Genomic DNA, 25,961 nt, shown 5'->3' with positions numbered 1-25,961 from the left:
CTAAAATATACAACTGTGTACAGGAGGGGGGGTTGGGGAGATAAAGCAGGGGAAAAAAAAATGATTGGCAACAGTCGTTAGTCCAGGTGCCAATCTTTAAAAAAATAAATAAATAAATAAAGTAATTTTATATTCATTAGCATTTAATACTATCTGTCACATTTTATAAACCAAAATTCAAGTCACCCCATAAATTATGCACTGCCAAATGACACTTGTCTTCCTGCATGCCTTCTGGCCTCACATGCTTCCCACTGTGCAATCTCTGGACACTTTGGAGAGAAATAGAGTGAAACCATGTGACCAAGCCTGCTGGCTTCTTCCTAACTCTAACAAACCTCTGTCTTCTCTAACCCTAAATGAAGAATGTAGGTGGCAATATAAATCTAAGGGAGTCCGGCTTCCTTGCAAAGACAAATATTTGAGCCTAGTATGAATAACCCTATTGGAAAGTGAACACAGCAGCCTCCTAGCAGCAGATACCCATGGGAGAGGAATTTCTTGTGCAGACATTCAAGAACAGTGAGTGGTTTTTCTCTACCAGGAAGTGGCTGGGCCTTTTAAGGTTCTGAGCTGATACTTTGGGTATGAGGCCAGGGAGTCACACCACATTGAAGATCCTGGATGTTCTAGGTGGACAGATCTTGGATAGATTTTTGATCACCTTCCTAAGAAAGTTGAGGGCTTGAGTGAAGACACTGAGGAGCTGGGCACCTTGGTGGAGGCATTTATCAAAATGCTCCAGGAAAGGCCTCTGCCTTCTCATGCCTTTTACCCCCCAAAACTAAAGCACAGGGAGGTGAACTGTCACAGGATTCCTGAAATCCAGGTCTCAAGATTGCGTGATAGCCAAGGATTTGGTTGCAGATTTCATCAGGATGGCAGAAGGAACAAGATCTTCCTTAGAAAGAGAAGTAAGGGTGGAGAACCAACAGAACATGGTCTCATTGGTATATCCAAGTTGTACTGAGTATATGCTACAGTTGGAGCAAGGAGAGAGACTCCCAAGAGGACCATAACACAGTCTGTGAGGCTAGAAACCAAAGATTCCACTCCACAGCAAGGTATTTTTAAGAATAGACGAAAGATCTTTGTGAGAAAGCCTCACAATGCCCGTCTCTGGCATTCTAAGGTGGGCAAGGCCATGGACCATGATGTGGGGGTGGGGAGGAGGGTGGACAAGGAGACAAGCATTGCTCATCCACCAGGAACACGCACAGAGCTGAGATGCTATGAATGCAAGAACATAGGCAGAAACTGTGCTGGAGTTCACTCGCCCTTAGGCAGTAGCAAGCAGTCACAGGAGTCACAGCTCCTGGGCAGAGTGCTACACATTCCTCAGATCTAACAACCTGCAGGAAAGCATGTCTACAGAGATGAGAAAAAAAAGAAAACACAGAAAACTCATGCTCTAATAATCACCATATGGTTCTAGAAAGACTCTATACATGTGAACGAACGTGGGAACATTCTCAGCCTGAGAATATGCATTATTTGACACCAAAGAATTAAAACTATAGACATGTTACAAACATAATAAATGTAAGCGCTTTTAGCAAGTTTGCAGTTTTTTCAACATCAGTAAATTCACACTAGTATGAAATTAAAAATATAGTGAATCTGGGAAAGCCCTTCATAATAATTTTTTTCCTTCTTAACCAATCCAACATTCATATTGGGGAGAAAATCTATATATGTGTTAAAGCCCTCAGTTATACCTTAGCTTTTCTTAAATACCGATGAGCTCATCTTCAAGAATATTTCAGAGGAATGAGAAAGAGAAAAAAAAACCTCTCAGATTTATCATCTGTAAACATAGATAAATACAGGTAGAGAAGGTGCTTCTTTATAATTTCCCTGGAAGGAAACCAACACGCTTCCTTTGGGAAATCCAAGCCCCTCTTTGCCTCCTAGAAAAGCATGAGACCCACATGGAAGTTGCTGTGTTTCTTAGAAAACTCAAAAGGAGAGAAGTAATTTTATTTCTCAATCTCCTTCCACAAAGGCTCAGTTGGAGGCAAAATGAAATTTTACCTCTTATGTTCACAGATGATAAACCTGACAGATTCTTTTCCTCTTTCGTCATTCCTCTGAGTTATTCTTGAATGTGAACTCATCAGTATTTAGGAAAAGCTCAGGGATAACTAAGCATTAACATGCATATTTTTTCTAAGTTGAGAAGTATAACATGTTTCATTTAATAAAGAGCTTTCACTAGGAGCACTTATTGGCAGCACTCACCGTCATTCACACAGTTGCAGAATCCACACTGATACCGCCTTCCTCCTTCAATGAACTGCATAAACGGACACATGTAGGCTTTGCACCTGTTGCATCGGACTGGTCCATTCTCTCCGTGATTCACCAAGTAAAGGGGAGTCTGTAAGAAGCAAGTCAAATTAGGAAATAGGTAGGTATAGGACTTCTTGGTATTTTAGAAATCCTACATAATAATGGTAATTTGAAAGTGGTTTAATGGCACTCATTAAGGAACTCTTAACTCTTAGTGTTCACGAGGAGAATAAGGATGCCTCTCTTGATACCCTGTGAACTCAAGGCAATACCCAAACAAAAATTAACTTAAATTTCTATCTCATTTATAAGCATATACGTATATACGTATATTTATGTATATGTGTATGTATATTCACTTGTATGTGTGTGAAGACAGAAAGCGAGAAAACACAATAATGTAATAATACTTAATAAAGCTTATGTTAGAAATGTCCTGGACACCTTGTAACACATATTTTGTTAAGTTTGTTCATTGACTATAAATAAAGAAGTAAATTGTGTCTGATTTTAAAAGCTCTAGTTTGCATAGCCCTGTAAGCTCTAGTTTGCATAGCCATGTGCTGTTTAGATAGTTCCATCAAAGTATACAAAATGTTTCTTCAAAAACGCAACTATCTGAAGAACTATTCAACAATGTTCACTTATTTAGGCAAGGAGGTTGATTCTGCCTTTCTGTTACTTTATCCCATGACAAAATGTTCCACAAAGTCCTCTCAATGTGGCTGGTCATGCTTTGCCAGAACTGAAAAATAAACATTCAATTGCTTCTTCCTCATAAACATGCGTAGAAACCATTACACATTTTTTACAGCTTGAAAGTGAAAAAGCTCAGCATTAGAAGTCTGCCTTGTTTCTCAACTCTCCCAGCTTTCAGAATAAAACCACAAAGATTCTTCTTGTTTTTATAAATCTCCTTAAAGATAACATTTCTAGAAAAGCTTGAGAATTACTGTTTGGCACATCAACTAAATTTTTCTTTAAGAAAAAGATGTAAATAAAGCAGACTGCTTTTTAACGGAGGCCTGAAGAGCAGGAGGAAGGTGGCAATGGGAGTGCGGGAGAAATAAGGCCATTTTCTGCTCATCTTAGAAAACCAAGATCTACTGTTTGTCCCTGCCCAGATGTTCAGTGCGAAAACTAATCCACCACTGAGGTTTCAGAAATGAGTTGTGAGGTCTCAGGGCAGGAAAAACCAAGTTTAGTATAATACATAAAAGAACCAGGGAAAGGATAAAATAAAAAATCACATTCACAGTCACTCCCCACTGCCTCTGCACTGCGTGCCCCCCACCTCTTGCCTCAAGGAAGCCAGGAGATGGACTGGATTTTCTTGTTTATGGTCTCTTCTGGTCCCTAGCATGGGTGCAGCTCTGGTGCCCCACTGGGAGGGTTGTGACAAGGATTAAATGAAGAATATATGTGCAATACAGACTATTACGCCTGGCATCAAATTATTGGATAAATGGTAACTGTTATCATATCTGTACAGAACAACCTTTCCTCTCTCAAAACCACTCAGCTCAGGAGTGATTATACTTAGTAGGAAAATTATAGTTTGATAGGTTTTGAGATAGGCTGGAGTTTCTAAAGGCATTTCATTATATAAATATTTAAACTAGCTAACATTTTGTGATAAAATCTTATTGTAAAAATGACCTAGAAGACCGGGAATCTGCCTTTCAGGAGATTTTGATACAATCTAATGGCTAAAAGTTGAGGGGTCCAGTAGATTTTAAAAACACTCTTGGAATTTGATTTATGTACACACACATTCGAATATTGACATATACAACATTTTTTAATACAAACTTTTTGTTTGAAAGGCATAAAGTGACAAAAGCTTGTCCTCTTTAGTTGGTAATTATAAGAAATAATCTGAGGGGACAAAAGGGAAGCAAACAAGAAGGTGTGCGTGCGGATGCAGTAGTAGTCTACCAGGCAGTCTAGACAAGGAATACAGAATTAGGGTAAGACGTGCAAGACACAAAAACGTGAAGATGAAGGAGCTTTCTCTGGATCAAAACTCCACTCATCAACCGTGCCTTTGGTTGCTGTTCTGTTCTACAGCTTCCACTCCTGAGGTCAGGAGATGCTTTCAAGAGTTAAACAAGGGAGAAAGTCTGCACTTGGCATTCACTCCAGCCCAGTTTGCTTCTCCCATCCTTTATTTTCAAAGAGTTCAAAGGCTATAATCAATTCCCTGGGAGATGTTAGAAACAAAATATGAGGCAATTATTTGCTAGACAAGGCAGAGGTAATGGAAGGAAGACTAACCTTATTCTTACTGATATGATTTACTTAAAAGCAGGCCCAGCCTAAAATTACTGTGAAATTGTGGGCAGCTAACACCTAAGCATTTCCAGTCCTGGCAGATGCAAACTTGCAGATCCGAAATGAATGTCTAGTAACAACCTGGAGTCGGGTAACGACTACATCTAGGCTGTTAAATACACTTACATTTTTTCTATTTTCACTCTTTTGAAAACCGGATGATGGAGAGGTAAGTAAGGACTTCAGACAACTGAGGTGACAGTAAAGAATGTTAAAAGCTTTTTAACTGTTTACATTTTCTTTTGGGGCAACAGGAGAAGGGTTTCTACATTACACTGTCTTGTTTCATCTCTCTCAGGCTATGTTGAAAACCACCAGAGATTGTTCTCTGCTCTCTGCAGACGACTGCTTATCTACTCTACGGTAGTATGCATGAGCTCATAAACAGCTAATCTCATGTTCTTCTGAGCTCAGCTTTAGTGCATGTAGCTTTTTAAAAAAAATCAAATTACTCTCCAAAAAGTTCCCTAAGTTGCTTTTTTTTTTCCCCTTACCAAGGGCATTGCATCATACTTACTTAAGGAATATTTTCAAATTTTATAATTTTGTTTATAAATGTACTTTAATCTTTTGGCCTCTAGTATGCCTGCCTGCTCTTTCTTTTCTGTTCTTCTCTTAAATGGAAAAAGTGAAAGGATGGAGAGCCTAGCTCTAAAAGCCTCATCTGGTTATTCTTGGTTCTGGTCCTGTGTGGCATGAGTTTATACAGCACGAAAGTGACGAGGAAGCTAAGGAAAGAAGGAGGAGAATAATATTTGAATCTTTTGCTTGTATTTTTAGATTACCAGGGCTATGCCAAATACTTTATTGGTACTAATTTTAATGAAGATGCTTTAATTGAATAAAATGTCTCCCTTTTTTGTGCATGTATAACGGTCGATTTTGGAACCCAAGCAAGAATATAATCTGCTGAAAAATGAGGTTCAGTGTTAAGATGATATAAGTGATTTAAAAAACAAAACAAAACAAAAAACTTGAGGTTATTTTTCCATGTAAAAGGAGTAGACAACAAGACGAATCACTCAGTAACTCCTTGGTACTACTCATACAATTTTTAAAGTTTTCTGATTTTAATACAGTATCAGTTTTCCAAGCCTTCCCAGCATTCTCTCACATAACTTTAACATCTATGCAGTCAGTGCCAGGTATCCTGCATGCCTCGGTGAGGCCTACAGTCCAGTGGGGGAGAAAGACATTTATCAAACAAGTGAGTAAACATGCAATTAAAAGAGAAAAGCAGGAGTAGAAAGAATACTTGGGAAATCATCATTAATAAAAGTTCTCTTCAGCTTAAAAGGCAATGTTAACCTATTCACCGATTGTATTTCCAAAGCAAAAATAGAAAAATGAAGCACAACATAGAAAGATCCCACTTGGAGAATTTTTGTAAAGTTTGTAGCCTACATATTTTTGTTTGGGCATCTATACAACAAAGAAAAGTCTGAATACACAAGTCTTGCTATATAGTCTCTGTTTCAGAAAAGTGAAGAATAAGAGAAGGCAGTTAAATACTGAAAACTGATTATACCAAATCTGGAAAGCTGAAGAAAATACGACTGTGTTTTTGTAGCATAGATCCAGTAGGTGGCACTGTGCAACTAAAAACCAAAACCAAACTATAACAGTAATGCCCTCGTCAGGTAATAAAATACTCAAGATAATTATGCTACATTCATTTTATGTAACTATAATAATATTTAACTGGATTTATGTCAGATATTACCACCACAAAATTAAGAAACCTATACTTTTCTTGAAAAAAGCCAATGGTTAAAAGATAGTCTGGATGAAACAAAATGAGATTAAACCTGAAATACAGGCTATTTTAAGCATAAATTGTATAGAAATCACAGAATGTACCAAATTTACTGAAGATAATAGCCAATAAAAGCTTATTTTAAAAGTTTCTAATCTTCTACCAACTTTTCCTTGACTATATGTAAGAAAAGAGAGGCATTGTTGGGAATGGCAGCCCCAAAGGACAGCAGGCAGCCTAAAGGGGGTCTGGGAAGCGAAGGGCAGAGGAAGCTACTGCTCCTGTGGCCAGCATCCACCTCCTGCTCTCCACATCAGCATCCCAGGTCCAAAATGACAAAGCAGAGACAGGCAGGCCTGAAGAGTGGCACTCAGCAGTACACTGTGAGGATGAAATGATTTTCTAAAGCAAACATCCTTCTTCCTGTTGGAACATCAAATCACAGGCCATGGTGTGGATGAAGAGAGAGGCAAGACACAGTGGCCAGTCCTGAGCTTTCAGGAACACGTTGACTTGGCCACATTACACCTGCCTGTATCCATGATGTTGCTCAATGAAAACTGTCCCCATGGCCCCTTTCTTCTCCTGTTTGCTCCACTACCCACCTCCTTATTTCTCAGCATCACAGTTCACCTGAGTGCTAACACACGCACACACACAGACTCACTCCTTAACCACCTACTCTCCTCTGTCTTCTCATACTTGTTCACTAATTTTGAAAAAAAATACCTATTTTCCATTTTCAACGTACACTTCTCTTCCCTTTCTTCTCTTCTTTTAGTTCCTTCATGAGAAGTCTCCAGGAAAGCCATTGCTGTCCTAGGACGATACGGTTGCCCCCACGTGACCACCACTCTACTTAACTAAGTGCCTGAAAGAAATATCTCAGCTAAATAGTTCCTTGCAATGAGAGCGAAAGTTCTGCCTACAGTGGTCCCTAAATCAGATCACAAGATTTACAGCAAGATGACTCCCAAAATGTGACACGATCCTGCAACTTGATAACGCATCATACTCAACGTCAGACCATATTCCCCAGCCCATCACTGTCAGCGCATGTCTCTAGCAGCAACAGTTTCATAGCATCAAATGCGATTTTGGCACGCAGCTACTCCTTGGCATTGGAGCGCTGCTTATTTTTTGGATCTATCTCAGGAGGAGGTCAGTTGGTAATTTGGATTAATTGGGGGATATAAGTAGAAGCATGGAAATGGTATGTGAAAAGATAATCCAGAACCTGTGATGAACAACTACCCTTTAAAAATGTTAAACATTCAGACTATTAGGCATGCTGGAAGACAAGCAGAGTCAGATTCCCAGAGGATTATGCCCAGAAGCTAAAATGAAAGGAGAGTCTGGATCAACTGCACTTATTAAAGACATCACCATAGGAAGAGAAACGAGAAGCAGCTTGGATGTGTCTTCTATTTTTAGCTTTACCATATATGACAATCGGTCAGCCTCCATGGACAGAAAAGGTGCAGAGCAATAGGTTTCTTCTTATACACGTGTTTCTACACAGCAGCACTGTTTTGTTCAATTTTTTAAAATAAGTATAGCATGAAAGAATAATATTTTCTGCATGCCTTTTAAAAATCGTATTATGAATCTTCTAAAAAGAAACAGAGCCTGATAATAAAACAACATACTGTATAAACTCTAAGAACATACATATATATATATATATATTTATACTTTCCAAGAATGTTTTTAGCTGATTCTTGTTAATCTAAAACTTCACGTTTTCATATTTCCAGAAAATTAGTTTGAGTGTTTGTGGTACTTGAGAGACTATTATCAATTTTTTTCTCTTCAACGTTGTTGTTAGAGAGTTTATTTATTCTTGTTACAACTATGTCTAGAACTTGTATTGGATCTGAGTATCTCTTTAATTTAGAAATTAGTCTTTGTTGTTTTGGGGGGCTTTTTTTGGTTTTTTTTTTTTTTTGTCTATCCAGTATCGAAAATCCTGAAAAAATCTTACTGATTCAAACTTATAATATATGTAAGATCATAACTGTTATCTGTTTGATTTGTAGTTTAAAACGCTTTCATATACAGAAAATCTCAACTTGATGTCGAGGTGTTGATAACCCAGGGAGTGGGAACTGCCATCCGTGTGGTTCAGAGGGAATGGAGGTCAGTGATGGGAAGTGACTTGTCTGACAAGCTGCAGAGCTGTAGCTCGAATTCTCATTCATTCATCCCAGCGATGGACCCTCTCTGTGCTCTACACACACACGCTGCCTGCAGACCGCTCTGCAGAAGAGCATGCAGACTCAGAGAAACTGCCGCTACCCACGGTCGGTGATGTGCATCAGGCCCTCAGTGCCCCTGGCAACCAGTAAGCGTCTCTTGTCAGTTCTCTCTCTCTCTCTCTACAGGAGTTATTTTATATCTTTTCAACCCCACTTCATCCTGCAAATAAGCTCCCCTTCCACTTCCTTCAGCAGATAATTTTCCTTCCTCGTTAACAAAGAAAATAGAAAACCTCAGATAGGAATTCCCTTGACTTTCCCCCCATGGATTTACCAGCATCTACCTAATATTTTCCTTTCTCTCTCTTTCTCTGTTCCAGTAGAAGGGGTATCCCTCTTTCCTTCTGACTCTTCTCAAGACCCCGTCTAAAGTGGGACCGAGTCTCAATCCGGCCCGACAGGACTGGCTTAGGCATCGCAGTAGTGTGTTCCCATATCACCTTGTGCCTGAGAACCTCACCACAGCAGTTTACTTTCCAGTATCATTACTAAATGCTTAGATCCACGCCTCACAGGTCTAACTTTTTTTTTGTTGTTGTTGTGTCCCCTACAGCACAACACCCGAGAGAATGGGCAGTCATGGTTTTTGAATGAATGAACAAAATATCTATCAGGTACCCACAAACAGACTGTCATACAGCCAGGGCAGCTCATGATAGGAGCTGAAGCAAAAGACACAAACAAAAGAAGAAATGACTTGCAGGGGGTAGCTGGGCTGGTCAAAAAAGCTTCTTTCAAGGAAGGCATGGGTAGTTACGAGGAGTTTTATTTCCACTGACTGACAGAGAGAAACAGACACTCTCAATCAGTGAGAGCAGCATAACAAGGAGAAAAAGCTGGGATGTGTTGGTGGCTAGCAGGCAAGAAGCCAAGTCGAGCTGAGATGAAGGGGGATCAAGAAGCTGAAGTAATGCTGGGCAGGGCCTTCGAAGCCAGGTGGGGCGTACGTCCTGACGGGCCAGGTTTCATACAGACTCTCCCTCTCTTCCCTCTCACCTCAAATCAGTTGTTACTGCATGGTAACTATTCTGACAGAAGATAGTTGAAATTTCACCATTCCAACTAAAATTTCACCATTCTAACATCTAAACTAAAATCACGTCTTTGGAAAAATGGTACATTCGTTATAGGTTTTGAAACCTGCTTATAAATTAGTAAACTCTATCATGTTTTACAGTTACCATGAGGGATTTTTAGAATTTCGGTTTGTTTCATCATCTCCTATACTTTATTCCATTCATAACACCCTTTAAAAAAGAAACACAAAAGATATTTGAATATTAGTTCTAATTTTTAAATTAAATTTCTAACTATAAGAATTCACTCCTTAACAGCATAGGTAAGCTTCAGGTTCACCACTGATCCCCAGGCCGAAGTTACAGAGTAGATTTTCAATAGGTATTTGTTGAATGGATGACAAGAAAAGGAAGCAGGGAGGGAGGGAAGGTGGGAAAAACTGAAGTCTAATGAAAAAAAATGAAGGAAGAGGAAAATACGGAAGTCACGTTTGGACTTGAGGATATCTGCCAGTCCTTTTCTCAGAGAAGATTAGGTCTGAGTCTGATAAGCTCTAATATGTGGAAGTTCAGCCCAAAATACAAAATACATACAAAATACAAAATACATACAAAATACAAAATACAAATAACCAAATTAAGAGACTCTTCTCTTGGAATGGCCAAAAGGGTCGTAAAGCAAACACAGCTGTGACCTTTTCACCGGGTCCTGTAATGCCAGGAAGGTTTTCTAGGGGCAAGGTCAAATCAGACTCTATGCTGATGTCTATGACAGGGCTGCTCCTGGTGACAGGGCATCCATAGTTTCAAAAGGAAAATAAATATCAGTACAGTTAAGAGAGCACCACCATACCAGCTTTCCCGAATGGAAGTCATAGCTCACGACTAAATTATAAACCATACGTAACGATTCTTAACCCAAAAATGGTCTGTTTGGATTGGGTTATGCTGATTCAGTCTTTCACATTATGGTTCTGTTTGCAAAGATCAGCATCGTTGTTTTGCCAGAACAAATGTTGGAAACTTGAGTAAGACACTCCCACTCACGATATTCAGGAATTCCATAGCTGAGGGACATTTTCGCACGTTTCTTTTAAACCTTGACCTATTATAGTTTATCTTTAACCCCTAAGGGAGAATTCTACTTTGTTGTCTAAGTATAGGCCACTTGCAGAAGACATATTTAATTGCTATAAGAATGCACAACATTCCACAGATGATGAAAATACATTTTAGACTTAAAAACCCTATGAATCATGTTTGTTTCTTCCATTATAAAATAACTGGCAGTTTTCTGTTCCACAAAAGAAAGCTGTAAAATACTCCACTTTAAAGATGAAAGGGTTAAAAATAATAAGCCTAGAGGCAAACTCCCTTTGTCTCTCCGGCAGAACTACAAGTTAGAAAAGTCTTCCCTCCATTGATCTCACTTTATATGGTCAGGAAAACACCTTCCAAATATTTTGCTCTGGGCATGAGTCAAGTCTTTATTTCAATGACACCTTCTCCAGCAGGGCTACCTGACCACTCTATTTAATGGGACACCTGCATGCTACCCCGCCCCCAGACAGTCCTCACCCCTCTCCCCTGCTCTACTTTTGCCTTCCTCCATACGTTAATTTTCGTATTATCAGGTTCATTGTCTTGCCTCTCTCCGCTAAAATGTGAGCTCCACAAGGGCAGAGATCTTTGTCTGTTGTGTTCACTGACATATCTCAGTACCAAAAACAGTATCTGGCACACGTTGGGTGAACAATAAATACTTGTTGAATTAAATCCTTGTTGGAATAAGGTAGAATAAATAAATTAATAGTGTTCCATAAAAATGGACACTGCTCATAAACTATCATCTCATAAACTATCATATCAAATAACAATGCATTATTGCCCAGATTGTGGTGTACAAAACAACTGAAAAATTCCTAAAGTCCAGGTGTGATTATACAATTAAAAAACTGATTCTGTAAATAAGTGTAACAGAAAAGTCAAATTACCATTTCCCTTTTCAGAGTAAATACCTATGAAAGCTATTTATTTATCCAAACATATCTGAAGCTTTTTTTTTTTTGGTCAGGAGAGACTGGCCCTGAGCTAAGATCTGATGCCAATCTTCCTCTTTTTTTTGTTTTCTCCCCAAAGCCCCGGTACATAGCTGGATATCCTAGTTGTAAGTCATTCCAGCTCTGCATGGGACATGGCCATAGCATGGCTTCATGAGCAGTGTATAGGTCCATGCCCACGATCCAAACCAGCAAAACATGGGCTGCCAAAGTGGAGCATGCAAACTTAACCACTCGGCCATGGAGCCGGCCCCTGAAGCTTTTTATATGACTTGCTTTTAGAGTGGTAAAAAATAGAAGACTCTAAGAGTGAAGCAGTCCAAGCTGCCGTCAATGTAAATACTACTTAGTGACCCTCCCTCATGGGCAGCCTGGTGCACTGGCTGGGCCACTCCCAAGTGAGGCAGCAAATCATCTTTTGTGGGTTAATTTAATTTGATCAAATAGTCAAAGTCATTTGGAGGAAAGACTTCAAAATAGGGTTAAAAGAAAGTTGAGAAAAAGATTTTCTTTTAAAAAATGTGTGTGACCAATTGAAAAGCATCTGGAGAAATACATTTATATACTTATCATATAAAAGAGCTGGAAGGAGAAGGAAGATGACGTCTTAATTTATCAAATAAATAGTAAAAATTGATAAATATGTGGTAATACATATCTATCCTTTTCCGTTAAAAAAGGAGAAATGTAAACAAAACCATATGTTTAAAGTTATTTAGATAAAAGAGTTTTTCAAAACTTTTTAAACTATAGAGGACAAGAGAGTACGGAAGGAAGTAAACCAAAAGAAACTTAACTCTCATTCCCATGGTAAAGACCATAAGATACTTCCCTTTACCTCAGTAGTTCAGTTTAGGATTAAGAAAAGCAATCTTTGTGGTGGAGGAGTTTCATGATATCTACATACACTAGATTTTATAATTATGGCTCTTCTCTTTTTACCTGTATTTTGCAGAAATATTGTAGAATAAAGTCAATGATGCTTTTATTTTCCCATATGATGAGTAACATTTTGAAAATTTTAATCCTCCTTTTTTTCACGTATGTCTCATGTATCCTCCCCCTCTTTATTTCATAAACACACACAGACACACACACACATATATACTATATCTCCACATTTATAGTGAGATGATAGTGAAAGAAACAGATGTTGGAAGAAAGAATAAAAGTGAAATCTAAGGTAAACTTATAAAGGAATTTTACTGTCTAGGAAATTCTTTAAGCAACCGTTATCCTAGTTGGCACAGCTGTTTCTGTCTGCCAGCAATGCTAAAAGCAAGGATAATTTTCAGTGAGTCCTCAAATGACTATTTTTCATAAGAACATACATGCAGGAAATAAAATATTTTCTTTGATAGAGAAAAATGGAAATTCAAGTAAATGTCGGACGTCTAGATGGAGATGACTCCAAAATGCAGGTCCCTGCCTTAGCTTGGCTCCTCGATTGCCAGTTTCTTTTTCATTTGCTTTGTAACTCATTCAGTATCAGATACAGCATTTGTACACAATAAATACAATAAATGAGCATGGATCTCTATGGTGAAAATCTCATCAAATTACTTGGCCTCAAAAGGCCAGCCTACTTCCATATATAAATGATAGTGTGTAACGAAAATATCATATTAAATATTTATTTAGCACTAAAATCTTTGCAGAATTGTTTTAGGTCCTAGGAATGCAATAGTGGGGAAAAATCAGATGTGGTCCCTACCCTCATGGAACCTAGTGGAAGAAAGACATTAATCAAACATACAAATACAAAATTGCAAACGGTGATACATGGTATGAGGGGAGCTACAAGGAGTATAATGTGGGAAATCCTGGAAAGCTCTCCTGAGGAGGTGACTTTGAACTAAAATCTAAAAGTTGAATAGGACTTAACCAGGCTAAAAGGACAGGATAGTGTGTGAGAGATTGAGGGAAAATTATTCCAGCAAATGCTCCTGAAGCACCTTATGCAAAACCAAAATCTATATAAATGTTTATGTAACGGTGGGCGCTTATCATGTGAAAAATAAAAACAGGAAATAGTGATACAATATCAAATGGCAGATACCAGGCAACACTTCTTTTTTAAAATATAATGAGTAGCCCTTTTCCTTATATGTGAATATAAATGTAGGGTCCACATGAGTTTCCTCCTTCTTCTAATATAAGATACTTAGCTAGAATCACTGAAGGGGTACAATAATACCCCTCGTAAATGTACACATTTCAGGTAAACCTAAATTATTGTAGTTTGCATACTTCTTTTCCTTGTATATAGTAGACTTCCCAAAATTAATGATTTAATAAGGTCATTTAGTAAATTCCAAGGAGGAATTTAATATTAGCAAATAATCATAACAATAATGATAAAGATGATAAGAGTAACTATCTTTCTTATAACAGCTTATCATAGTTTTAAACAACTATCAGTTAAGTGGTGCTATCATAATTTTATTTATGAGAAAAACAAGGCCCCCAAAGTTAAGTCCACTTTTCAAGGTCACACTGCCAGAAGTGGCAGAGTCCATTTGTGCACCCAAGCTCAAGTGACCCCCCAGTTCCTGCCCTTACCACCTCACTCAGAATGATGCTCAAGTCCTGACAAAGAATCACCTCAAAAGTCTCTTATGCTTCAGACAAACTTGGGTGTCAATTGCAGATGTTCTCAAATTAAAGGTTTGCATAGGGTTTTCTTTTCCTTCCTTCCTCCCTTCCTTCTTAAAAATAAGATTAAGTTTGTTAATCTTTTTAGCCTTTTTTCTCTTAGTCAGTGAGAATTTGATGCGTAGGAAACTTTCAAATATATATAAAACCTTAAAATATTTTATTTTCTCCTACTTGATTACTAAGGGGACACATCAACCACATACATTTTAAGCCTTTGTATGATCTAAATATCTAGAAAATTTGACTGAAGTTAGACTCATGAAGCAGGGTATAAACAGTGCATTTCACTGATTCCAAAATCCTATCAATCGTAAGAGATACCAAAGCTTCCAACCGAACATGAAACAGCGCTAAGAAGTCATTGTTAATAAGACATATTCCTGTTTCAGAAATGTTAAGATGTGAGAAAATGTGGGCCTCAGAATTGACAAAAATGATAGCAAGAGGCTCTAAAATATTTCCCCGCCTGTGGTGGTCCCTCACGGATGCCCAGCGTCTCACGTCCAGGGGGCTGGTCTCCTTGGCTCCTGTGTTATGGACACCGTGCCCTCAACCACCTGGCCATGAAGATGGTAAAACCCACACTTACACTCACTGAAAATTTAATCAAGGCAGAAGGCTTTCTTTTTTATTCTTGTTTCTCTTGAAGTTATTCTCCATTTAATAAAAAATAAAGATCTACATGAGTAATTTTGTGATTGAGAAAATAAGCGTGGTGCATTTAGCTTCTAAACTGTATCCTAAAATAGAATCCTGACAACCTTTGCCCCGACAAATGGGATTCTCCCTGGAGGTCTGCTGTAAGACCGTTCTAAAAAGGGATAACATTCTGTTCTTCAGCTGCCAAACTTTTTCACAACACTTTTTCATAGCATTGCATCAACAGTGACCAAAATCCTTAAGGGGTAAGACTCAGATTCTACAGTAACATTATACATTAAAATATTTTAAATGTTATATTCATAATTCTATTTCTATTTGAGTACATGCATTATTTTTTCATGTTTTTAATATCTTTAAAATACTGCGCTGAAGCAGACAACTTAAGATTCTAATGCACATACTAACAAACAGATTTAGGCTTTTGAAGGTTTTATTTAAAAATAATTTAAGTTATAAATCTTCTTTAAGTTCTTTAAAGGACACAAAATTATGGAGTAATCAGTTTCATTTCAGAGCATATTTATCACTAAAGCTAGCTAAATTGAGGCTGTCTGTAAAAAATGCATAGTCTCATAATCTTCATGTGATTTTTAAGTGAATAATACACTCCAGATTTCTTCTCCTAAAAGTATAATATAAATGAAACCACTCTGGGTTGGGCTGTGCAATTTGTTCACAAGAATTTCTAATAAGATATAGGATGTGTGATAAATTCATTGTAATCCACGCTGAATGCCTGATAAAGAGTGGAAAAGTAAGGTAGACACTAGCAGACTTCTAGATTTATAGGACATCAGAGCCAGACTTCTCCCTCTTGGGAACGGAGATCCAAGGTCACAATATAAGGCACAGCAGAAACCTAAAACCATTTCCTGGCTCCTAATCCAGTGTCCCACCATTTGGTTACCATCTATTGTGCTTTGGAGAAAGTCAATCTTTACTGGTTCCTAAAATATCTTTATATGATCAAAAATTATTCCTACTTGTCTTGCTGTTCTGCTCTTTATAATGAAATATAACCTCTCTCATTGATATGTGATAGAACACATCCATGATCTCTCAAACGATTTTTTCTCTACCCATAGAGTTTGTTAGAGAGGTGGATGAGCTTACAAGTGAAGTGTGTAGTTATTTAAAAGTATGAAATAAAATAGCCAAAGTAGGACAAAAACTTATACTTCATTAGCAACATACTTATTAATGGTCTCAAACTGTTGCCAAGGAACTTAATGATTAAGACCTTCTGTGCCAAAAATATTAATTTAGAGGCCTAAATTAACTGGAAATCAATCACTGTTCTGTAGTTAGGTTTATCTTTGTCTTTTAAATATCTAGCAACCCTGAGGAGAGAGCATTTGTTCAACTAGACCTTTACTGTATGCCCAGCCCACCACCGGATGCCAGATGGTCCCCACCTTCAAGGAGTACTAAGCAGTATCTTGAAGCCAAAAGACTTCAAGAAAAGAGGTCTAAGACCAACATTTCAAGATAACTCATGAGCTTGCAGAAACAAAAGGCTCATTGCTAAAACTACTGCCAAGAAGAAAAAGGAATGTTATTTTATGTGTTTAACCAAATAAAACCTCAACAAGCTCACTTACGGCCAGATGTAGTTTGAAAGAACTTGGAGTTTGGAATCTCAAGTTCCAGCAGCATTACTTATTAGCTTCATGACTTTAATAAGCCCCAGAATCTGCAGAGTTTCTACATTTATAAAGCTCAGATAACACCTACTTCACAAGCTGCTATGTTCCTAAAAGAAGGATGACACAGACAAAATACTACAGTAAGGCAGAATTTTGTTCCTTCGATGCATCAAACAGCAGTGTAAACTCTGCTAAAACTGTCCATTCAGGCCAATGAGAAGGCTGAAAAGTCAAATGCATGACAGAGCAATCCTGCAGGCAATGGATACGAAGTCCATGCCTGGCGTCATGTTCTGGTGCTGGGTTTATTCTCTGACAGTCTTTTCCTTTCTTTCTTTCTTTCTTTGTTTTTTTTTTGAGGAAGATCAGCCCTGAGCTAACATCTGCCAATCCTCCTCTTTTTGCTGAGGAAGACTAGCCCTGAGCTAACATCTGTGCCCATCTTCCTCTACTTTATATGTGGAACGCCTGTCACAGCATGGCTTGCCAAGCAGTGCCATGTCTGCACCTGGGATCTGAACCAGCAGACCCCAGGCCACCAAAGCGGAATGTGCACACCTAACCGCTGCGCCACAGGGCCAGCCCCATGTCTTTGCCTTTCTTGTTAACCCCACTTGTCAGTTCGTTGACATCCATTCCTTTTTCTTTCCAATGGCATCTTCTCACATCTACTAAATCTATCAGAATATGAACAATCACTAAGAAAAAAGAATTTAAACAGTATTTAATAACAGAACAGACTTCTTTATTCATTAAGTCGTAAGTAAGGTAAAACTTCCCTGAACGTAAACCTCATAGAACGAAGTTACTCCTCTCAGAGCCTTTCTCACATTGCACAAACCTCAGCTGTGTGCTCCCAGATTTTCTGTAAGTCCTAGACGCAAGTAGTCAGTCTTGTTTTTCTCCTTATCCCTAAAGTCCACCTCAGTTCCTAGCACAGAATAAGTAAGGGATTATAAATCAAGTGAAATTTAAAGTCTTGGATAAAAGTTTATCTGCACTAATTAATTCAATAAGAAAGGAAATGACTTTGACTAATATATCCGTCTATAATCTACAAAAATATCTACAGATATTCCTGAATCTAGTCACAGATGGAGTAAAAGCTTCTGCCATCTGGTTTATAGGTGAAATTACTTAATTTCATGTATAATTAGATGTATGTAGTTGTCCAAAATGTAAATATTTCCTATTTTAAAGAAAATGCAAAATTAAATCAAGTATAATCTTCAATCCTTTTGCATAGGAAATCTATACCATTTCTACCTCAGTTCTTAAAATAGAGCATCAAAAATAAAATCACAGGGGGCTGGCCTGGTGGCACAGTGGTTAAGTTCACACACTCCACTTTGGGAGCTCAGGGTTCGCTGGTTCGGATCCCAGGTATGGACCTACCCACTGCTTCTCAAGCCATGCTGTGGCAGGTGTCCCACACGTAAAGTAGAGGAAGATGGGCACGGATATTAGCTCAGGGCCAGTCTTCCTCAGCAAAAAGAGGAGGATTGGTAGCAGATATTAGCTCAGGGCTAATCTTCCTCAAAAATAAAATAAAATAAAATAAAATCACAGAGTACTAAACCAAAAAGCTCACAAGATAACCTATTACTTTTGCTGAAGAAATATCTCATACTTAATTATATTGAAAGTGGCAATGGGTTTCACCTGAAACACTCACAAAAAATTAAAATTATGGTAAGGACTCTGAAATATTAAACAATGATGACATCGATATGCCCTTGGAAATAGCATACATCTCACATCTCCAAAGCAAATGCTCACAGGGAACATTCTCTGATCATCCCTGCTCGGGGTAGGTTTATTTTTATAGGCCGTTGCTAACACAATGGCATGCTTTACAAGGTTCTGTCAAACAACAGAACCAACTTAAGAAAAATCTGCACTAAATAAATCCTTTTGATAGATGCCAAATCAGGAGATCTTTAAGGGTATCTTTTTTTTAATTGCAGTAATGATGGCAATATTAGCCAGATAAGGAATAAAATCCTAAAATTTTACTATCCTTAAGGAGGAGTCATTTATTATAGAGGCAAATAAAATGATATGCATGTGGAGAATAACTGTATTCATGTAATCCATTTACCTCTAAGAAATATACTTTAAAACTTATTTCCTTGATTATAGGTGATAAATATCAAAACTCAGCATGTCCCTCATTTTCTGTTATTAACTATAATTGTTTAGTTTTGGGTTTCTGGCTTAGGTAATTAAATAAATTACAGTGCCATTTATGGATAGGTGGAAGAATGAACAGGTTTAGAGGTCAGAAATTAGCTTTTGAATACGTTAAGTTTGAGGTTTCTATGAGGTGCCCAAGGAGAGATTTCAGAAAAGCATTTGGATGTCTGCATACGGGGCTGAGGAAGTGGGAGCAGGTAAGGGAGAGTAACAACACGGTGACTTCGAGTTAAGGACTCCAGGAGTTAAGGCAGTCAGACTGCCCGGGTCGTAACCTGGCTCTGCTACTCAGTAGCTGTTGACCTTAACAAGTTACCTAATTCTGTGGCTCATTTCATTGCATCAAAAATGGGATAATAAATAGGTTGATGTGATGATTAAATAAATAAACATACAGTAAAAACTGAAAATTGTGCTCATTGAGTGCTGTCTACGTTCTGACTGTTATTATTCTCATCAGTAAGAGCAGCTGCTGCTACAGATGATATGCAGTCTTCGGGGGGGATAGAGAGTCTAAAGAAAGAAGAGAGGAGAACAGAGATCCCAAGTCCACACCTTGACGAATCCCAACAGCAGACGTCGGGAAAACAACAAAGGGAACTAAAAGGTTCCCTGTCTGTGAGGTAGGGAAAGTGTCATGGAAGCCACAGAGGAGGGGCTGTGAAGAAGGCCCAAATCTTTGCTGACACAGACTCCCATCCAGCTGGCGGGGGTGGTGTAGCAATGGTGGGTCCCTAATGCCAGTGGCTCTCCTAGGTCCAGTTAATGTTCAGGGAGGAAGACAATTCTTTTGAGAGTACCACCTTTAGGGACTTCTTTCTGGTGTTTTAGCATCCCTTTCACATTTCTCATTTTTTACCTCTATTTCAACAAATAAAAATATAGGGTAATATATATGGTATATTCAGAGCAATCTTGAAGGTCGAAGGAAAAAGGAAGGGCTTCTGTAGAAAGAGCTTCAATAGGGAAAATAGTACTATCAGGATACATTTACCTGCTCACTATGCAGAGCCTCTAGCAACATTAAAAGAAGAGAGCATGTTATTTTCTCAAGTAGAGCTTCTCCCTAAGTCAGACTCCAAAAATAAGCCACCACTCTAAACTCATCCATTTATGACTTTGGAAAGCACAGAGACTAAAATGCAGCATAAGTTTTCTTTTCACTAAAGGAAAACCTCCTGCTGGTGAGCTGGTGGGGAGGGAGTTGTTTGTTTGATTAGATCAAACAAGTTTGGAAAATAGAAAGCACACGGACATTCAACGTGTATATGAAATGTGTATATGCATTTTTGGGGGAGCCTTGAACTAATGTTTGAAAGCTTTTGTCAACCAAAAAACTAAATACCAGGTTCTATTTTTGGGAATGTGTCGCTGAATAATTTCATCGTCAGTACTAACTGGTGATGACAAGAAGGTGGTCGTGGATTCTGGTTTTGGATACGAATACCTGTTGAGTTGTGTTCCACGCACACTTGACCTCAGCTGTCTTCTGGGGAGGGGATAGGGAGGGAGGAGAGTTTTTGTCAGCATGTAGCTGAAAACTGTGCAAATTCATTGCCACGAACAAGGTGCCCTGAAACTAACACTGCCCAGGGGCATAAATCCCAAGCATCCCATATTGATACGCAATTAACCTGCTGCCTAGGTTTCGTTCAAGGTAGAAATGTTACCTTCTCCTGATTATGAAGATCATAGAAGATCACCGTAAAAAGATGCAGACAGCATAGGAAGGGACGAGGCAGAGAGTGCATAGCTCCCCCCAGGAGAAGATGTGTCAAGGGTTTGGTAGAACATTCTTCCAAACACATTCATGTTAATCCATTTCCCTTGATTTTAGGATTCATATTTTAAACTTTTCACATTTCTGACATCTGTCTGCATCTTCAAATTGATAGATATAGTTACAATAGTGTTTGTCTTATTATTATATCATGCTATGCAGCTGTTAGAAATAAGGCAGCTCTATAGGTAGCGACATGGAAGGAGTGCCAGACATACTAACTGAAAAAAGAAGAGTACAGACAGTGTGTGTCCTAGATTATCATTTATATATATATTTTTAAAGTATGGATACTTATATGTTGGTATACTCATTTTTCATTTGTAGAAGGAATTATAAAAAGTAGGTAAAGGTTATCTGTAAAGGTGAAGGTGGAGAGTAGAAAGGGACCTTTTCTCATTGTATATATCCTTTTCATCTTTTGAATGTTTACGTTTTACTTTTTTAAAAGTAATTGATTCATTAAAAAGCAAAAAAAGAACACTACATATTATTATGGACACATGTGCATGAAGTGAATACACAAAATTACATATAGGGAGGACACATACCAAATTCATTGTAGTGCTTGCCCCTGAAGGAGAGGGAGGGAGAGGAATGGTCTGATGAAAGGAGACACCACATGATGCTGTGGAGTTTTTTTTTTTGAGGAAGATTAGCCCTGAGCTAACATCAGCTGCCAATCCTCCTCTTTTTGCTGAGGAAGACTAGCCCTCAGCTAACATCCGTGCCCATCTTCCTCTATTTTATATGGGATGCCTACCACAGCATGGCCTGACAAGGGGCGCATAGGTCCGCACTCAGGATCCAAACTGGCGAACCCCAGGCCACCGAAGCAGAACGTGCGAACTTAACCACTGTGCCACTGGGCTGGTCCAGCTGTGAAGTTTTAATTCTCATAAAATTATCTTAAGCAAATATGACAAAATATTAACTTTGTTAATGATGAGTGGTATGTACATGAGTATGATATTATTCACCAGTACTTTTTTGAATAAAAATTTTGTTCAAAGTGTAAAAATTGAAATAAAAATAACATTTCATGGGTACTACTGATGAAAGTGGGGATGAAAGCCATTGTCCTCACACAGCCATCAGAACTGTTAAAATTAAAAAGGCAACAACACCAAATGTTGGAGAGGATATAGAGCAACTAGAACTCTGATACAATGTTGGCAGGACTGTAAAATGGTACAACCACTTTGGAAAATGGTCTGGCAGTTTCTTATAAAACTAAATGAACGCGAACCCCATGGGCCAGCAATCTATTCACAGGTATTGACCCAAGACAAGTGAATATATGTCCACAGAAGGACTCGTAAGAATATTTACAGAAGCTTTTCACAAAAGCCAAAAACTAGAAACAGCCTAGCTGTCCATCAACAGAAGGCTAGATAAACAAACTGGTCCATCCATACAAAGAAATGCTAGTCAGCAATAAAAACGGAACAAACTACTGAGACATGCAATAACATATTTACGGCTCTCTAAAACACTATGCTGAGTGGGAGAAACCTTACACAAAAGAGTGCATACTCTACAAGTTTATTTACATGAGGACCTAGAAGAGGCAAAATAAATCTATGGTGGGAAAAATCAGAACAACGGGAGGGAGGCTGTGAGAAGGGTGGGAGGTTGACCGGGAAGGCGCATGAGAGAACTTTCTAGGGTAACAGTAACGCTCCATAGCTTGACAGGGCTTTGGGTTACACAGCTGTATTATTTGTCAAAATTCAGTAAACGTTTACTTAAGATATGCGCATTTTACTGTGAATAAATTTTGCCTCAAAAGGAAAAATAATCTGTAAGTGAATATTGAACTCTGGTTAATAATAATGCGTGTTGGACTATTTAGGGGGAAGTGTACTAATGGTGCATTGACTCTGAAATGCATAAAAAAAGATGGATTGATGCACAAATGCATCAACATGAGATAAAACAAGAATGGTTAAACGTTAATGGTAGAATCTAGGGGGCAGGTATAGAGATGTCCACTGTAGAATTCTTTCAAATTTTCTGTATGTCTGAAAATTTTCGTAATATGCTGAAAATAGCTAAAACATACTTCTAGTTAAGTTGCTTAACACACACACACATTACATATAGCAGGGAATTCTTTGTCATTACATATTGGTCTACCTTATTAAGTCAGTGATTTTCAAGGGGACTTTATGGGCATTATATTAAATTTCTGGGACCATCACATAAGAGACTCTACTTAAAATAAGTAAAGTAAATACTGAACGTACTTCTTGATTTACAAACATGAAACCACACTGCACGTAAGGCTGGCTTCTAGGAACAGCCCAATGCCTCTTCCATGGCCAACTCTAACCATTCACCCTATTCGCCAAAAGAAGAGAAAGCGGCATTCTGCTACATTCATCAGGAGAGTCAGTGGTCATCTCAAAGGGGATGAAAGCCACTGTCTCCATGGACACCATCTCTCTTCTCTTGCTTCATTCTCTGAGGTGGCGTAAAGCAGGCCCCTCCCCGACCCCAAGCCACTTTACCTCCACACGAGCTGGCATGGCCAGCCCAAGAAAGGGACACATCTGCTCTCTCTTATGAAGGCTCTGCCTCTTGCTCAGGTGCTGCTAGGTGTACACTAGATCAGCCAGCCTCACAGGCTCATTAAAGCTAAGCTGAGGTTTAAGTTGGGAAAAGCATTTGAGGCTCTGGCCTTTAGCACAGCAAACGCAATCCAGGGTTCAGCCCAGCTTACTGAACTAGCGCAATGGGGTCACGGTCAAAGCTCCAGCCAGACGCAAAGCCCTTCCTCACCTCCTCTTTGACTAGCTCTGCCATGGTGCCTTGTGTCTCTGCGTGCACGCAGGTATCCATCACTCAGGGGCATCAATAGGAGGAATGGCAGCAGGGTAGGGCAGACGCCTTGATCACAAGATCCACTAACAGCATCCTAATATCAGAAATTTTAAATATATACCATTTCTTACCTTTTTTCCCCCTTAACTATAGACTAGGTACATCTTTCCAAGTCTAAACATACAGGATTTCTTTACCTCATGCTTCCCAGTCATACTGACTTTAAGGAGGAGTTTCTGAGCATCTTGGCCCAGTGATTATTAAAGCAGATGTAGTAAGACCAAGGCCTTCAGGCTCTGTTATCTTCCTCCACCAGAACACCTAGAAGGTGGGGCCCTGTGCATAAGGGCCACCCAAGAGGTCTTTGTATTGGTCACTCTGTGACATTCGGTATTTTCTGTATATGTGCATTGTTACAACAGCCCCAAAAGTGACCCAGTCCATCAGTATCTGGTATAAAGGTTGCTGAAAAACATAGCTTAGCAGATTTTTTGCTTCCTAATGAATTGAATGACTAGACGTTTCTGCATTATATAAATATACTTCAGTTTTCTATTTATAATACAGAATAATGGATAAGAAATGATGAAAAGAGAATTTTGGAATTGGCAAGTTACTGAATTGCTATTTTTTATCATTCTTACCTCATTTGAAGGAATCGTGGCAAAGGGTTTGATGACAGCAGCTAACGGAATCTGAGCTTGCTTGGCCATATCTGACGTGCACGGGAAACAGTATGTCGTGCAACGGATATATCGAGGACTAGCATTGCCTGAAAAATGCAAAGGGATACACTTAAAATGTGCTTAGAAAAAAATCTACCGCACACTATTTAAATATTTATAAAGGTACTTCTAGACAATGCATTGCCTCATTTGTAAAACTTTCTTCATGATTGTGAAAACAGAAGAAGGGCAGTACTGTGCAATTCTACAATCTATATTCTAGGCAAACTATAGGTTTTTTGTGAAATAAAACACTCTGAATCCTAGTGCAAAAAATATAAAAGAGGTGCTTTAATTATTATTATATTATATGTAGTATATTTTATTATATGTAGTATATTATATATTTTACTATTATTATTATTATAAACAGGGTCTTAATAGTCAACTCACAGACTTGAGGGGTGTTTACACTCAATGGAAGAAATAAAGCAAAGGCACAAAAACATGAAAGAATGAAATTTGTTCTTCATCCTCTTCTATCACCACATCTGCTATGGAAAAGGTAAGGATTTGAACACCATTTCATATCTGCAAGTGATATTTTGTCAAACATGATTCCATTTGATGGGTTTTTTTCTAAACTTGGGAACTGAATTAGAAATGAAAATTCTACTTGTACTAGAAATCCTTTTTTTTTTTTTTTAAAGATTGGCACCTGAGCTAACAACTGTTGCCAATCTTCTTTTTTTCTTTTCTGCTTTTTCTCCCCGAATCTTCCCAGTACATAGCTGTATATTTTAGTTGTGGGTCCTCCTAGTTCTGGCATGTGGGACGCCGCCTCAGCATGGCCTGATGAGCGGTGTCATGTCCGGGCCCAGGATCCGAACCAGCGAAACCCTGGGCCAACCAAGCAGAGCGCACAAACTTAACAACTCGGCCACGGGGCCAGCCACTAGAAATCTTATTTTTAAAAACACCCTAATCTATTTTTAATATACATTAGGTTTTCTGACCAAGTATCTTTATTTCATGGCATACATGAGTATTAAAACAATATCCATGGCATGAAGAATATTTTTGAATCACTAGAATAACTTATCTAAAATAAATTTTGAAATTAAATTATAATACATTATGATCAAAAGAACGTAATCATCAAACGAACACATACTGAGGTCTATACTAGGTTGTAGAAACTGGCCTAAGAGCTTCCCTGTAGAGCATGTGTTCTTAGAGAGACAATAAACGGTAAACCTAATAAATGAGTGAGTTACATAGGCCATCAGAAGATGATAAATGCTATGAAAAAAGCACATGCAGTTAAGGCGTACCATAGTGGGAGGCAGACTACAATTTTAAATAGTTACAGAGTAGGCCTTATTTAAAAGGTAACATTTGAGCAACGACTCCAAGGAGGCGAGGGATTTACCCAGGCAGGTATCTGCAGGTAGGGCATGCCTGGCCTGGTGGAGGGACATCAGGAGGCCTGTGCGGCTGGAATGGAGCACAAGTGGGGCACAGCAGCTGGTAAGGAGTTCAGAGAAGTAGCAGAGACCAGATCAGGCAGATGCTTGAGACCATTTGAAATCCTCCGCTTTTCACTCCGAGTGAAACGGGGAGCCACTGCTGGGTTTTGAGCAGAAGCGTGTCATGATCTGACCTAGGCTCACTCTGCCTATGGTTTTGAGAATGGACCGCAATGGGGAGGAAGAGAACCAGAGAGACACGTTTGGAGGCTGTGCAGCAACCAGTGAGAAATGCTGCCAGCAGGGACCAGCCTGATAGCAGCAGAGGTGTTGACAGGTGGC

At 38.7% G+C, this 25,961-nt stretch overlaps 1 protein-coding gene across 5 annotated transcripts in view; it reads right to left on the bottom strand.

The window, feature by feature from the left end:
* The window catches only part of SEC24D (SEC24 homolog D, COPII coat complex component), a 102,003-nt gene that overhangs the window by 40,729 nt on the left and 35,313 nt on the right, over positions 1–25,961 (bottom strand). For all 5 annotated transcript variants that reach the window (XR_011537243.1, XM_070609232.1, XM_008534525.2 and 2 more), the window contains 2 exons: positions 24,130–24,257; positions 2,242–2,380 (listed from right to left, as the gene is read on the bottom strand). Coding sequence is in view for 4 of the 5 variants with exons in the window: in XM_070609232.1 (XP_070465333.1) it covers positions 2,242–2,380; positions 24,130–24,257 (267 nt within the window). In the remaining variant the exon portion in view is untranslated. The remainder of the gene's footprint in view (positions 1–2,241; positions 2,381–24,129; positions 24,258–25,961) is intronic.

This window comes from Equus przewalskii, chromosome 2 (assembly GCF_037783145.1).
Source record: "Equus przewalskii isolate Varuska chromosome 2, EquPr2, whole genome shotgun sequence".
Classification (NCBI taxonomy): Eukaryota; Metazoa; Chordata; class Mammalia; order Perissodactyla; family Equidae; genus Equus; species Equus przewalskii.
Note: the sequence above shows the minus strand (reverse complement) of the source record. Positions and strands in the feature narration are given on the sequence as shown.